General features: G+C 42.5%; 1 protein-coding gene across 3 annotated transcripts in view; it reads right to left on the bottom strand.

Moving 5' to 3' along the window:
• rnf38 (ring finger protein 38) overlaps positions 1-15,100 on the bottom strand; it is a 271,228-nt gene that overhangs the window by 16,775 nt on the left and 239,353 nt on the right. For all 3 annotated transcript variants that reach the window (XM_085983718.1, XM_085983721.1, XM_085983725.1), the window contains exons 8-9: positions 12,221-12,324; positions 5,215-5,299 (exon numbers count right to left, since the gene is read on the bottom strand). In XM_085983718.1, the coding sequence (XP_085839844.1) occupies positions 5,215-5,299; positions 12,221-12,324 (189 nt within the window). The remainder of the gene's footprint in view (positions 1-5,214; positions 5,300-12,220; positions 12,325-15,100) is intronic.

Below are 15,100 nucleotides of genomic sequence, written 5' to 3'. Positions count from 1 at the left end.
GGAATGTAAATGACTGAGGGTGAGAGTGTGGGCCACTTCCAGTACCGTTAGCGCAGGTTTGGACCAGAGATTTTCTCAGATTCATTAAAACAGAAATTTGTTCCGATCACAAGACAGAAATGGACATCAAATTCTCAATTTTCAGCGTTACATATTTTTCTCCTTCTAACTTCGGTTATGTACAGGTTACGGTCCTTTTTGAATTAACCCATTAAGGAGGAATCTGTCCTGTCCGATTGACATCAAAATAGAGGCTGGCTCTGGGGAGGGTCTTCAATGCATAGGCCATGGTACTCGATTGACAGATCAGGCATGATGTGGATACCTTATCCTAGGGCCAATTAAATATATACCTCACCAAGGCACTAGGTGAGGGGCCAGGATGGTGCAAATGGCAACTCTTCATGTTGTTTGGTGCATCATTGTCTCTCTGATCTGGCTTGATTGACAGCTCTCTATTCAAAGCCTATTGCTGGGTAAATAAATATGGCAGCTATTCCTGTAATCTGAAGTTCTGTTTTGGTTATAGAACCATAGGAGGAGGCCATTCTGTCCATTGTATCTATGTTGGCTCTTTGCTAGAGCAATCCAAAACTTATCGCACTGTCCTATTCACTCCCCATACCCTGCATCTTTCTCTGCTTCAAATATTCATCCACGTTTCTCTTCAAAGATGCACTGGTCTCTGCTTTAACCATTCCTCTCCTTGCTTGGTTCTACTCTTACCTATCCAATCGTCATCAGAGTATCTCTAACAATGGTCTCTTCCAAACCCCGCACCATATCCTCTGAAGTCCCCCAAGGACCTATCAATGGCCTCCCCCTCTTCCTTATCAACATGCTGCTCCATGGTGACATCATCCAACGACATGGGGTCAGGTTCCATATATACACTGATGACACCCAGCACTATCTCTCCATCATCTATATCGACCCCTCCACTGCCTCTGTTTTGTCAGACTCCTTGTCCAACATCCAGTCTTGGATGAGTTCCAATTTCCTCCATTTAAACACTGGGAAGGCTGAAGCCATCGTCTTTGGCTCCCGTCACAATCTCCATCCCCTTGTCACCAATTACATCCCCCTCCTAGGCTGCTGTCTCAGATTAAACCAGATTGTTCGCAAACTCTGCACTCTATTTGACCCCGAGCTGTCCTTCTAACGCCATTTCATCTCCATCACAAAGACTGCCTACTTCCACCTCTGTGCCTGTCTCAGCCCACCTGCTACTGAAACCTTTATCCATGCTTTTGTTACCTTCAGACTCAACAATTCCAATGCTCTCTTCGCCGGCCACCTATCCTATACCCTCCATAAACTTCAGCTCATTCAAAACTCTGCTGCACAATTCTCTTTGCCCCACCATCGGCGGCTGTGACTTCAACCGCCTAGGTGACACACTCTGGAATTCCATCCCTAACCTCCTCCACATCTCCATCTCCTCCATGACTCTCCTTAAAACCCACCTCTTTGACCATGTTTTGGCACCCCTTCTAATATCTCCTTTTTTGGCTCAGTGTCCATTTTTGTCCAATTATGCCTCTGTTAAAGCACCTCGAGGTATTTTACTACGTTGAAGGTGCTATAACAATGCTTACTATATTCTTTTATATTACTTGCTACCCATTTTTCATATTTCATTTTAGACATTGATTTTGCTTTTAAACTCTGTACTACACTTTTAATATTCTTCACCAGTATCTTTAGCATTGTTAGCCCTAATTTTACCGCATGCCTCCTCCATTTCAGTTTCACGTTACTTTTAATCGATCACCACAGAACTCTACTCTTTGGTTTCCCCCTTTTCATTTTATAAAGGAATACATTTATTTTGTACTATAGCCATGTCATATTTCAAGATTTCTCATTGCTGCTCTGTCACCAAGTTTTCTAAGTTCTATGCTCAGTTAATTTAAGCCAGATCCTTTATCTCACTGAACTTTTCTTTTTCCAGTCCAGCACCCAACTCTTCATTATCGTTTTCTATTTTTAAATTGAACCTAAACTATGTTATGATCACTATTTTCCAATTATTCTCCTACTTCATTTCTCAGAATTAAATTTAGCAATGCATCTTTCCTAGTTAGACTAGAAGGGTACTTATCTAGGAAATAGTCCTGGGTGGAGACTTAAAAAGCGATCCCCACGTGCTTTATCTTTACCCCAGTGCATCTTAGGATAGTTAAAATCATCCAATGTTATTGGCCTGTTGTTCTTATGGATATCTCTGAACTGTCTGCAGATCTCTCCTCTCATCTCCACTGTTTAGTGGCCTGTAATGCACACAAAGAATTTCACCATTTCCCTTCCTCTTTCTTAACTCTAGCCATATGGATACTGTCTTAATGCAACCCCCTAGGACATACTTACATTTTAGCATCGTCATACAAGCCGTCCCTAACACTGCTACCCACTCATCTTTTATGCCTCCATATTTCTCCTGAAAATGTTATAATCAGGAATGTTAAGTGTCCACTCTTTTCGAAACCTAAACCACATCGGTTATACCCTTCCATAGTTATCAATGCTTCTCACTCTCCAATTTTGTGTTGAATGCTTTTTACCACCCAATCCTGACTCCATTTTATTGAAGCACTAACCCTCTTTTTCCTAGTTTTCTCATTTAACCTTTAGTACATTCATCTGTTACTACCTCAAAGCCTCAATTTCCCTTTCTCCTCTGGTAAAAGTTCAGCCATGATCTTACTGAATGGCGGAGCAGGCTCCAGGGGCTGTATGGCCTACTCCTGCTCCTATTTCTTACGTAATGTTTTCTCATTGTTTATTTTCTCCAAGCCACTACTTCCATTCCAACAGCCTTATTAAATCCTGCTCTTAATATCTAGTTTCATGCTTAGACTTTCTCCACTCCCTAACTTATTGGGCTCGATTTTAACAGCCCTGAGGAGGTAGGTTGGCAGCGAAAATCGGAAAAAATGGCTTCAGACTGCCAACCTGCCTCCATCCCGCCCCCATACGATGTTCGTGAGTGTCGGGTCAGCCGCTTCCAAACTGACCCGACGGGAATGGTAGTCAAGGCAGTTAACTGCCTTGCTAATCATATTTTTAATGTAGTTTCCCATTTTCATGCTTCTAGCTCCTGTTTCGCGTCTTGTCAGTAACATGCCAGCTGCAAGGAGACGAGTTTCTCGAGGACATGATTTGTAGTCATTGGTGCAGCACTTTAAAAGCACTCCTGTAACATGGCTGACATTCAAAGGCAACAACTTTGTTGTTGGAGGTTTGGGATAATATTTTGCAAATCTACTGACCTTGTGACTGTTCAAGCTGACACCCATCTGCAGTGTTAGCTGATTGGAATAATTTCAGGCCACTGAGTGTGCGCTTGCAAGCTTCTTGCCTCAGCTGAAATCTATAGCAACAGGTTGGGAACCATTGACAACCGCTCATCCTGGTCGTCAGATTCCGAGAAAGAGCAGCCGTGGCAGCATCACAACCAGCCACAACAGTAGTACCAGCACCAGGAGTGCCAACCTCCTCCTCACCCACCTGATGCTGCACTGGGCACAGGGCATCAGCCCCTGACAAAATTGCTGGCTGGGAGGCCAGCGATGGCATCACCATGGCCAGATTTTCTTCACTTGATGCTGTAAACCCTGGCTGCCACATGATGCGCCAGGTTGACACCATCCCACACCAGCACAGTGAAGCATCCCTTTAATGTCCAAGCCATTCCATGAACACACATCACTATTGCGGGAGGGGGGGGGGGGGGGGGGAGTTATGACTGAACAATCACTGGAACTCAGTAAGACACTTCTCAATGTGCGCTCAGATCTGTCCAATAAGGGGCACTTTTGGAAAAAGATATTTCACTGTATGACAACACATTACCAGAAACTTCACATGGACATTGGCTAAACCTCTCAAGTGCCTACCCTTGTGTTGTTTGTTGGTATGCTTGCAGTAGGATGAGGGTGAGTGTGAAGGGTGGCTAGTGAGATCGGGAAGTGATAAAGTAGATAGAGAGGGTTGGGTGGAGGTTCAAGGTAAGTTAGTGTCCTGTACAGGAACAAGGATGTCTTGCTACAGTTGTACAGGGCCTTGGTGAGACCGCACCTTGAGTATTGTGTGCAGTTTTGGTCACCTTACCTGAGGAAGGACGTTCTTGCCATGGAGCGAGTGCAGCAAAGATTCACCAGACTGATACCTGGGATGGCAGGAATGACGTATGAGGAGAGATTGGGTCGATTGGGCTTATACTCACTGGAGTTTAGAAGATTGAGAGGGGATCTCATCGAAACCTATAAAATTCTGTCAGGTCTGGACAGACTAGATGCAGGAAAGATGTTTCTGATGGCCGGGGAGTCCAGAACCAGGGGTCATAGTCTAAGGATAAGGGGTAAGCCATTTAGGACTGAAATGAGGAGGAATTTCTTCACCCAGAGAGTGGTGAACCTGTGGAATTCTCTGCCACAGAGGGCGGTGGAGGCTAGTTCATTAAATATATTCAAGAAAGAGTTGGATATATTTCTTGAGGCTAAAGGGATCAAGGGATATGGGGAGAAAGCAGGGACTGGGTACTGAATTTGGATGATCAGCCATGATCACATTGAATGGCGGAGCAGGCTCGAAGGGCCGAATGGCCTACTCCTGTTCCTATCTTCTATGTTTCTATGGGGAGGTCTCTTCCGCCCTTAGAAGGGAAGCGAACTTCCCTGCATGCTGTGACTCCCCCCATAAGCATATGGAGGGAGTCACTGGAGAGCCTGGGTGCAAGTGTTCACCTTTGTGCAGTGATTGTCAGTGTTTGCAGCACCTCAATGCCAAACTGTCAAAATAAAATTGTGCATGGTCCCTTTAAGGAAAGCGGCAGATGACGTGTCATCAAATGACATCAGACCCACTTCCTGTTAAATGGCCGGCTTAACAAGGCCAATCAAGGGAAAATCACGTCTGCAGTGTGGAGGCAGCTGGGGGCAGGACCGGAACCCGGAAACCAGCTGCCCCGCCCCCATCCCGCCTCCAGAATTAAATTCGCGGCCATTATCTTAAATTCGCCCCACTGCTCTATTTACCTCGCTGCCAGATCTTGATGCCATTTCAGTTTCATTGAAAGTATAGCTATCTCTTGTTCCAGAACTCACCCCTTCCCCCCCCCCATTTGATCTTGTATGCAAGAGCTTTTTTGCTTGCCTTTTAATCATAAATTACCATTTTCCCTATATGAACGCATTCACACATTACACTAACCTCATAGTTTTCCACCTCGCCATCCTCCACATCCAATTCCAAACTAAAAGCTGGTCCCACTGTAGGTGGTACTGGAAGCATTGATCTGCACAGAAAAATATCAGGTCATTAGTTTAAAATGAATTTTAATAAAGGCTGCCTTTTATATGTAAGCGGGTTATAAAAACAAAACAAAAATTGCAGGTATTATTTTAACATGCTTGTAATGTTAGTCAAGGTGAGGGATGTTACTGCTAAAGAATGGAATCCTTTTCCCTCATCGGGCTCAGTGTTGCATCAAGTATTCCCAGATCAGGTACAGCATAGTTAGTTGCCTCAGTAAAGTGCGTCAGCCCGAACCATAAACCCTGATGGTGCAACATTTTGGCTATATTTTAGAATTTAGAACTACAGGCCCACCTTCATTAGTGTCACAGGGTTCCAGTATTTCCTTTGTTCTGATGAGCGCTTTAAAGACATTTAGGCCCGACTTAGAATACGGTGTCCAGTTTTAGTCCCCATGGTGGGTGATACTGATGCTTCAGGAAAATGTTCAGAGGGCCACAAGAATGATTCCCAGTTTAAAACTCATTTACCCTAATAAACTTAAAGAGCTGGGTCTGTATACTTTAGAGAAGCATAGATGCCAAGGGAATTTGATTGAGGTGTTTAAAATAATGAGGGGATTAGGCTGTGTTCGTATAGATAGATTATTTCATTCAAATAAGATAGGGAGGACCAGGAGCCATTCGTGTAAGTTATGCAAGAGTACAACTAGGTTGGACGTTAGGTGGTTCTTCTGTAGACCTATGGAACAAGTTGCTGGCTTGTGCAGATTTGCTGCATACCTTCAAGAGAGCTGGATCAGTTCCTGGCTGGGGCAGAGATCAAGGTGCACAAAATGTAGGCGAGATATTATGTAATATAAATCATGGTCAACACGGTTTCCCAGTCTGGATTGTGATGGCCTTAAGGAGTTGGAGAAGAATTTTCCAGATTTTGTTCTCCCCAAATTGGCTGTGGGATTTTAATCTGTTTTTTGGCCTCTCCCAGGAGGTTGCATGGCTGCTGGGAGAGGGTTGAGAATCAAGATGCTAAAGGCACTATGACTGTGTGGGGCAGGCTCGATGGACGAACTGGTCTTTGCCTGGTCATCATTTTCATTTGTTTGTATTTGGATGAATTTTATATCGGAGAGTTCTAGCACATTAATATCTGCTTAAGATATTCAAAGAGGGAGAGGAGGAAGATTGGGAAGGCAATAGTGGAAAGGGATTCGATAGTTAGGGGAACAGACAGGCATTTCTGCGGCCGCAGACGTGATTCCAGGATGGTATGTTGCCTCTCTGGTGCTAGGGTCAAAGATGTCACTGAGGGCTGCAGAACATTCTGAGAGGGCAGGGTGAACAGCCAGAGGTCGTGGTCCATATGGGTACCAACGACATAGGTAGAAAGAGGGATGAGGTCCTGCAGGCAGATTTTAGGGAGCTAGGAAAGAGAGTAAAAAGCAGGATCTCAAAAGGTAGTAATCTCTGGATTACTCCCGGTGCCAGGCGAGGGCGAGTATAGAAATAGGAGGATACAGCAGATGAATGCGTTGCTGGAGAGATGGTGCAGGAGGGAGAGCTTCAGATTCCTGTGGTGTTGGGGCTGGTTCTGGAGGAGGTGGGACTGGTACAGGCCGGACGGGTTGCACCTCAACAGAGCCAGTACCAATATCCTTGCGGGGAGGTTTGCTAGTGCTGTTGAGGAGGGTTTAAACTAATTTGGCAGGGGGATGGGCACCAGGACGTAGCATTAGAAAGGAGGAACGAAGGGCACAAAGGATTGGGAGAGACGGATAGCACTAAAGTAAGAAATAGTAAGGTATTAGTTGGGGTCAGACTAAGAGAGAACACAGGATGGTCTAAGATAGGTTTACAGATATGTATGTGAACGCACAAAGCATAGTAAACAAGGTTGGTGAGCTGCAGGCGCAAATAGCCACATGGGAATATGAAGTCGGGGCAATAATGGAGACCTGGCTCAAAAAAGGGCAGGATTGGGTCTTAAATATTCCTGGATATCAGGTGTTCAGGAAAGATAGGAGGTGGTGGGGCTGTATTGGTTAAGGAGAATGCTACAGTGCTGGAGAGAGAGGGTGTCCTGGAGAGGTCAAGGATAGAATCGATATGGCTAGAGTTAAGAAATAATAGAGGTGCCATTACACTACTAGGTGTCATTACACTACTAGGTGTATTCTATAGGCCACCAACTAGTAGGAAAAATATGGAGGAGCAAATTTGCAGAAAAATTACAGAGAGATGCAAGAACTAGAGTAGTGATAATGGGGGACTTCAACTATCTAATATAGACTGGCATAGTAATAGTGTAAAGGGCAGAGAGGGGGAAGAATTTCTGAAGTGTGTTCAGGAGAACTTTCTGGATCAGTATGTTTCCGGCTCAACGAGGAAGGAGGCATTGCTGGATCTGGTTCTGGGAAATGAGGTAGGTCAAGTGGAACAAGTGTCAGTAGCTGAACATTTAGGGACAGGGTGATCATAGTATCATAAGGTTTAGATTAGCTATGGAAATGGACAGGGAGCAATCTGGAGTAAAAATACTTAATACTTAAACAGGCCAATTTCAGTGGGATGAGAACGGACCTGGCCCGGATAAATTGGCATCAAATATTGGCAGGCAAAACTGTAATAGAACAATGGACTGCCTTTAAAGAGGAAATAGTTTGGGTACAGTCGAGGTATATTCCCACTAGGGGGAAAGGTAGGGCAACTAAAGTCAGAGCTCACTGGATGGCAAAAGAGAGAGAAAGATGAAGCAGAAAAAGAATGCGTATGACAGATGTCAGGTCAAGAATACATCTGAGAATTAGGCTAAATATAGAAAGTTCAGAGAAGTGAAAAAGAAAATAATAGGGGCAAAGATAGGGTATGAGAATAGAATGGCAGCTAACATAAAAGGTAATCCAAAAGTCTTCTATAGACATATAAATAGTAAACGTGTAGTAAGAGGAGGGTTGGGGCTGATTAGGGACCAAAAAGACATACGCATGGAGGCAGAGGGTATGGCTGCTTGATCGAGGTTTTTGACGAGATAACAGAGGGTTGATGAAGGCAATGCGGTTGACGTGGTGTACATGGATTTCCAAAAGTCGTTTGATAAAGTGCCACATAATAGGCTTGCCAGCAAAGTTGAAGCCCATGGAATAAAAGGGACAGTGGCAGCATGGATATGAAATTGGCTAAGTTACGGGAAACAGAGAGTAGTGGTGAAAGGTTGTTTTTCCAGACTGGAGGAAGGTATACAGTGGTGTTCCCCGGTGGTCGATACTAGGACCACTGCTTTTCTTGATATATATTGATAACTCGGATGTGTTTCAAAATTTGCAGATGACACAAAACTTAGAAGTATAGTGAACATTGAGGAGGATAGTGATAGACTTCAAAAGGGCATAGGCAAACTGGTGGAATGGGCAGACACGTGGCAGGTGAAATTTAACGCAGAAAAGTGCGAAGTGATGCATTTTGGTATAAAGAATGAGAGGAAATATAAACTAAAGGGTACAATCCTAAAGGGGGTGCATGAACAGAGAGACTTAGGGATATATGTGCACAAATCGTTGAAGGTGGCAAGGCAGGTTAAAAAAGCTTACGGGATCCTGAGCTTCATGATTAGAGCTGTAGAGCACAAAAGCGTTGAAATTGTGATGAACCTGTATTAAACACTGGTTCAGCCTCAACTGAAGTACTGTGTCCAATTCTGGGCACCACACTTTAGGAAGGATGTGAAGGCATTAGAGAGGGTGTAGAAAAGATTCACATGATTCCAGGGATGAGGGACTTGAGTTACATGGATAAGACTGGAGAAGCTGGGGTTGTTCTCCTTGGAGCAGAGAAGAGAGGAGATTTGATAGAGCTGTTCAAAATCATGAGGGGTGTGGACAGAGTAGATAGAGAGAAACTGTTCCTATTGGCAGAAGGGTTGAGAACCAGCAGACACAGATTTAAGGTGATTGGTAAAAGAACCAAAGGCGACATCAGGAAAAACTGTTTTACGCAGCGAGTGGTTAAGATCTGGAATGCACTGCCTGAAAGGGTGGTGGAGGCAGACTCAATCATGGCTTTCAAAAGGGAGTTGGATAAGTACCTGAAGGAAAAAAATTTGCAGGGCTATGGGGAAAGGGCGGGGGAGTGGGACTAGCTGAAGTGCTCTTGCAGAGAGCCGGCACGGGCTCGACGGGCAGAATGGCCTCCTTCCGTGCTGTAACCATTCTATGATTGAGTTTTGTAGTAATGCACCAATGGAGATGGAGGCTCTCTGTAGCCCATGTGATTTATTTCGTTTTTGCTGAGATCACTTGGGGTCATGCACATTAAAAATCTTTAACCAACTGCTCTTGCAGTAGGAACTGCTGAGCCACTGTGCTCTGGGCACTGAACCATGGGACGTGTAATCACAGGATGTGTCACTTTCCAGGAATTATAGCCAGAGGATGGTGAACTTGCAAATCAGACAAGGCTTGCTTGGGAAGTAAACAGTTGACAGAAAAAAATATATACTGATGCTGGCAGTCAGCAAACTTGGTCCCAAATTATGTAAGGGAACACTATATTCTGCAAACATTGCATTTTTATTTATATTACTCCCTCCAGCATCCTATAGTAAAATATATTCATTATGGCATTGTAGATGCTTCAAAGAGGGATAATCCAAAAAATGGATCCTGAGCCAAAGGAGGAGATATTAGGAGGGGTGACCAAAAGCTTGATCAAAGAGGTGGGTTTTAAGGAGGATCTTAAAGAAGGAGGAGGAAGTGGACGCCAAGGGCTATATAGGGAGGGAATTCTATTTCTTCGGAGGAAAGTTAAATCCACATTAGAAAGAGACTTAAAATGCATATATAGGGCTGTTGAAGAGAGCAGCACTAAGGATGACAGACTGAAGTTCCGAGTTTGATTCCAGTCTGTGCTGAATTAGCTCATTTCAGACTGGAGCAGTGTGGAGCGTTACAACAGGCTTCTGATCCCTGGGCTAGGGAGTGGAGAAAAAAATCAGTTAGGATTCCTACTCCTGATCATCCAGTGACTCACAACAGGAAATGTCCGTGTGCAGGCTGCTTTCTAACATTCATGGTCTAGGTTTTACACATGAAGAATGGCCACTTGGGTGAGGTTTAAGGTCCAAACAGAAAGGGAAAAAGTTTGTACAAAAACTATGCACCAGGTAGACCCAGTGTTTGTAGAACCATACCCCAGCAAAAGTTAGCCCTTTCTAGAGAGAAAGGAAGAAAATTAGGGGAAAATGTACAGCATCGATGGAAAAATATTGATCATCCTTAGTGTACACAATGAGCAAAATCAACTGGGTAGCTTCAAACTCATTTAACTGTTAACAGAGACTTGAATAAGTAGGTGAAATTTCAAGGCAAAGTATAGAATTAGGATACAAATTTGTATGTTTTAACTTTAATTTACTATTGCTATTATACACTTGTATAATATAGCATAATAAATTATAATAGTGTAATAATTTATTTAATATAAATTATAAGTGTCATCCATGGCTCAGTGGTATCACTCTTGCCTGAGTCAGAAGGTTATAGGTTCAAGTCCCACACCAGAGACTTGAATACAAAATATAGGTGGACACTCCAGTGCAGTACGGAGGGAGTGCTGCACTATCAGCAGTGCCGTCCTTTGGATGAGACGTTAAACTGAGACCCCGTCTATCCTTTCAGGTGGACGTAAATGATCCCATGGCATTATTTCAAAGAAGTGGTGGGCAGTTTATGGCATATTTACATGGTTACAATTCGGGTCATAAATATTATCAGGTAATTAGTCCTACTCCTATAGTTTAGAGTTAGGACAGAAATCTGCAGCAGATTTCCCTGCTCAATTATAAATGGTGAGTCAGAGCATAACTCCAGTATTTAAAATGAGAGGAAATTCTGTTTCTTCATGACAACAGGAAAGTGTCTGCCACTTCAGATCCTCCCCAACCTAATGAACGAGGAGACGAAGCAGTAAAGGTCACAAAGACAATTTTAATAATTGCAGGAAAAAATTACTGAAATAGTGGCTTGAGAGCCATTTGCCTGCAATTTCTAAAATCTTGGCGTGAAGGATTTGCAAAATGTACATCAAATATATCTGAAGAAATATGAAAACATCTCTAGAACTAACAGGAGTAATAAAGAAACCACTGCAGTTCAGGGTTTCATAAAACTTTATCAAACAAGTTTTCTATCACTTTTTATACATTGGATTGCACTGATTTAACACCCATTCTGAACTACATTAATGCCACTAATATTATGTTCTGTATGGCCATAACCAATAGTTAAACAGCAGCAGCTACTTTTAAAAGGATTTTTTTCTACTGTTTAGTGAGGACAGAAAGTTTGCCTCACTTATTTTTCTAACATTCTGTAATGCTTTAATTTTATTACTTGTACTTATAAAAGTGTACATATTGGGAATTGGGGCATGTGTTTACCGCAATTTTCCGGGATTCGAATCCCTTATTTCACCCAGCAGGCGAGTTGCTCCGTTTTGTAAGATTGGTCCCATTGTATGCTTTTGTAGATTACAAATATATGGACTGAGTATAAAGGTACAATTGTTGGTAACAAGTCTGAAACCTTTAATGAGCAAAGATATACTGTATTTGGATTTCTTGCTCTTTGTTATGTTAGTGACTGCAAGATACAAGATTTTATGCTATACAAGTAAATACAAGAAATCAATCATGTTATTACAACCTGATATACTAGGTTGTGTATTGGAACTTGGATCGTAACGGATTAAAATACCCTGTTCAGCCTCTTGTGATTTTTAAAAGATTCTTTGAATTCTCTTCATCCCTTCCTCTGTGGGGCTGGGAGTTTGTACATTCAGTCACTTGGTTGAACCACTGAATGAATATGGTGCAAAACTTTCCAAACATTACACAGGAAAATTAATACTTAAATATCACAGTACATTAATAGGTTGCACGTCACTTTGAAAATGATAAACTTACTTACAGGAAATATGGCAAGAAGCTGGGGTGATAAGGTGGGGGTGGTAAGGGCTGTTGCGAGCGATATCTGCGTCCCGTCAGTCTTCGAGGCATGAAGTGAGGATACGGCTGTTTGGGAGCAAATAACAGACAACAGCATACATAAGCAGGAATCAAAATACTGCAGACAATCACATCCATAAATTAGTTCAACTATTTAAGAGAGAAAGGAACTTGACAGATAAGTATCATCAATAAAATGCACTTACTGGCAGATCATTTCCAAGTTTTCAAAATAATCAGATTTACAGGACCCTTTTGTAGGGCCCCATGCCACCTCTGAAAACAGTCAGTGAATGAATGCACTGAGGTAATGGAGGAGTCCCTGTAGATACAATTTGTGAAGTAAAAGCTCAACAGAACAAAAAGTCCATACACCATGGACGTGATAGAATTTACCTTTTCATTAATAGTATTTACCTTAGTTACCTTCTTCTTTAAAATTAAGCATCATTACCTATTTTCTGCACAAGAAACCATTACTGAACTGCTTATAATCTACACTCTCAAAATGGCTAATACTGCTTGCATGACTGTTGCAAGAATCCCCGAAGAAAAAGCTGGTGGTTCAGAACAGTAAATTTGAGTTGCAAAGGTTGAACACGAAGTTCAGAATGATTTAATTAGAGAATATCCCACGTTTGATATGATTTGTATTAGATAAGGTTAAAATAACCTCATAATTTATGAACACATGGCTGAGTTATACAGGTCGTATTCCAAAAGTGTAACATAAATTATATGAAACCAATTACCATAGAGTATTTTCTTTGAGTCCTGTGCTAAAATGATATTTTTTTTTAATAAACACTATAATTTTAACCAGTATGTCGTGTTGCGTTTTTTCTCTAATTCCATATTATATTCACTAGCTGATATTGGTGATTTAATATGGACAGATGCTCCAAAATTCAACACAATCACACAAATGCATGCAACAAAAAGAGTGTGGCTGAAACTGTGGGACTCTGTTGCTCCCCTGTTAGATATGATGGCAGGTCAAGAGATTGGACTACTATACTACAGTTCTGGTTTTCTGGCCTGCGCTCCCTACGAGGGAAGTTCTGAGCCAGACAACAGTGCCTCACAATTTTGACCAGAGTATCATATTAAATGGAAACAGTAGTGTTCTGACACTCCAATGCAGCACTGAGGGAGTGCTGTATTGTCAGGGGCCCCCATCTGCCCTCTCAGGTGGACATAAAAGGTCCCATGGCACTATTTTTGAGGAGGCATAGGGGAGTACTGTATTATCCTGGCCAATATTTATTCCTCAACCAACATCACTAAAACAGATTATTTGTTCATTTATCCCATTGCTGCTAATAGGACTTTGCTGTGCACAAGCTGGCTGTAGTGTTCCCTACATTACAACAGTGACTACACTTCAAAAGTAGTTCATTAGCCGTAAAACGCTTTGGGACATCCTGAGGTTGTGAAAAGCGCTATATGAATGCAAGTCTTTCTTTCTATGCTTTACAAGTGGAGATTGTTTGCGAAAGGAGGGTGCAAGTCTGTTGTGGTCTAGTTATGATAATATAAGGTTGGTATTGTTTGCGAAAGGAGGGTGCAAGTCTGTTGTGGTCTAGTTATAATAAGGTTGGTAGACTTTGGGGAGAATGCGTTATTCTTCGGCTCGCTAGTTGTATTGTTGATGTATGTTTTTACTTTACCATTGAAATCTTGACAGGTTTCTCCAAATGTATGTGTCTTGAACTGATCTTGATAAATTACTGCATATTACTAAATAATAATGCTATATTTTGTATCTATTCTGTCTTTCTTTAGATATTTTTGTCTTCTATATTTAAAAAAACTCTTGTGGGCAAGTTTTAGGTCCCTATGACCTCAAGAGCATCTTCACTGGCCCTGCGATCTGGCCAAGATTTAGTATCATGCCAAACAGAGAGAACCCTTCTGGTAGACGTAAATGATCCCATGGCACTATTTCAAAGAAGAGCAGGGGAGTTATCCCCGGTGTCCTAGCCATTATTTATCCCTCAATCAACATCACTAAAACAGATTATGTGGTCATTATCACATTGCTGTTTGTGGGAGCTTGCTGTGCACAAATTGGCTGCCGCGTTTCCTACATTACAATAGGGACTACAATTTTTTTTTTTTTTTTTTTTTTTAAAAAGTACTTTATTGGTTATACAGCATTTTGGGACATCCGGTGGCTGTGAAAGGTGCTATATAAATGCAAGTCTTTTTCTTCTGGAATTACTTTGGCAATTAGATTTATCCCATGTCTACATAGGACCCTTCCTGTGAAAGTAGCAGGGAAGTTGGGTTTTTGTGGGTGAACTCAAGCACAGGCGGCAATACTGCAAGGAGCCTGCCTCAAAAATTAGACAAGGCTGATCCCGGAAAGTTCACGAAGGTCAGGTGGGCATAAAGCCTGTACTGCCACTCTAATACCGCAGATCACACCAGGGAGCAAACTCCTGGCTTTTATTCTTATCTGCTGTCTCCACAGAATGAGGAGAAATAGGTGGTTTGCTCTGCTCTGTTCTGCCAGAAAGCAATAGTCAGCAGAGCACCAGTCATCATCACATGCACTTGAGGCAAGCTCTAGCCCAGATTCAAACATCTTGTGAGTACCGGATAAGAAAGGTTGCAGGTTACAAACCCTCCCAGTGGGTTCAGTGTTACTGTTTAAATCCTGTGTGATTGTGTGGGGCGGATATCCTGGGAAACAAAATCTTTCTCCATCTTGCAAACCACACAGCTCAGGAGTACCCTGACCCACCATGCTCCATCGCTGGGAATGTGCCCCTTCTGATGTAATATCATGTGTCATCCATCTGACCCTTCACCCTCCTGTACAGTAGAGAAGGTTTGA

Source organism: Somniosus microcephalus, chromosome 1 (genome assembly GCF_052327205.1).
Source record: "Somniosus microcephalus isolate GS21.2 chromosome 1, FLI_Smic_1.0, whole genome shotgun sequence".
In the NCBI taxonomy this organism is placed as follows: Eukaryota; Metazoa; Chordata; class Chondrichthyes; order Squaliformes; family Somniosidae; genus Somniosus; species Somniosus microcephalus.
This window is presented reverse-complemented; position numbering and strand designations above follow the sequence as displayed.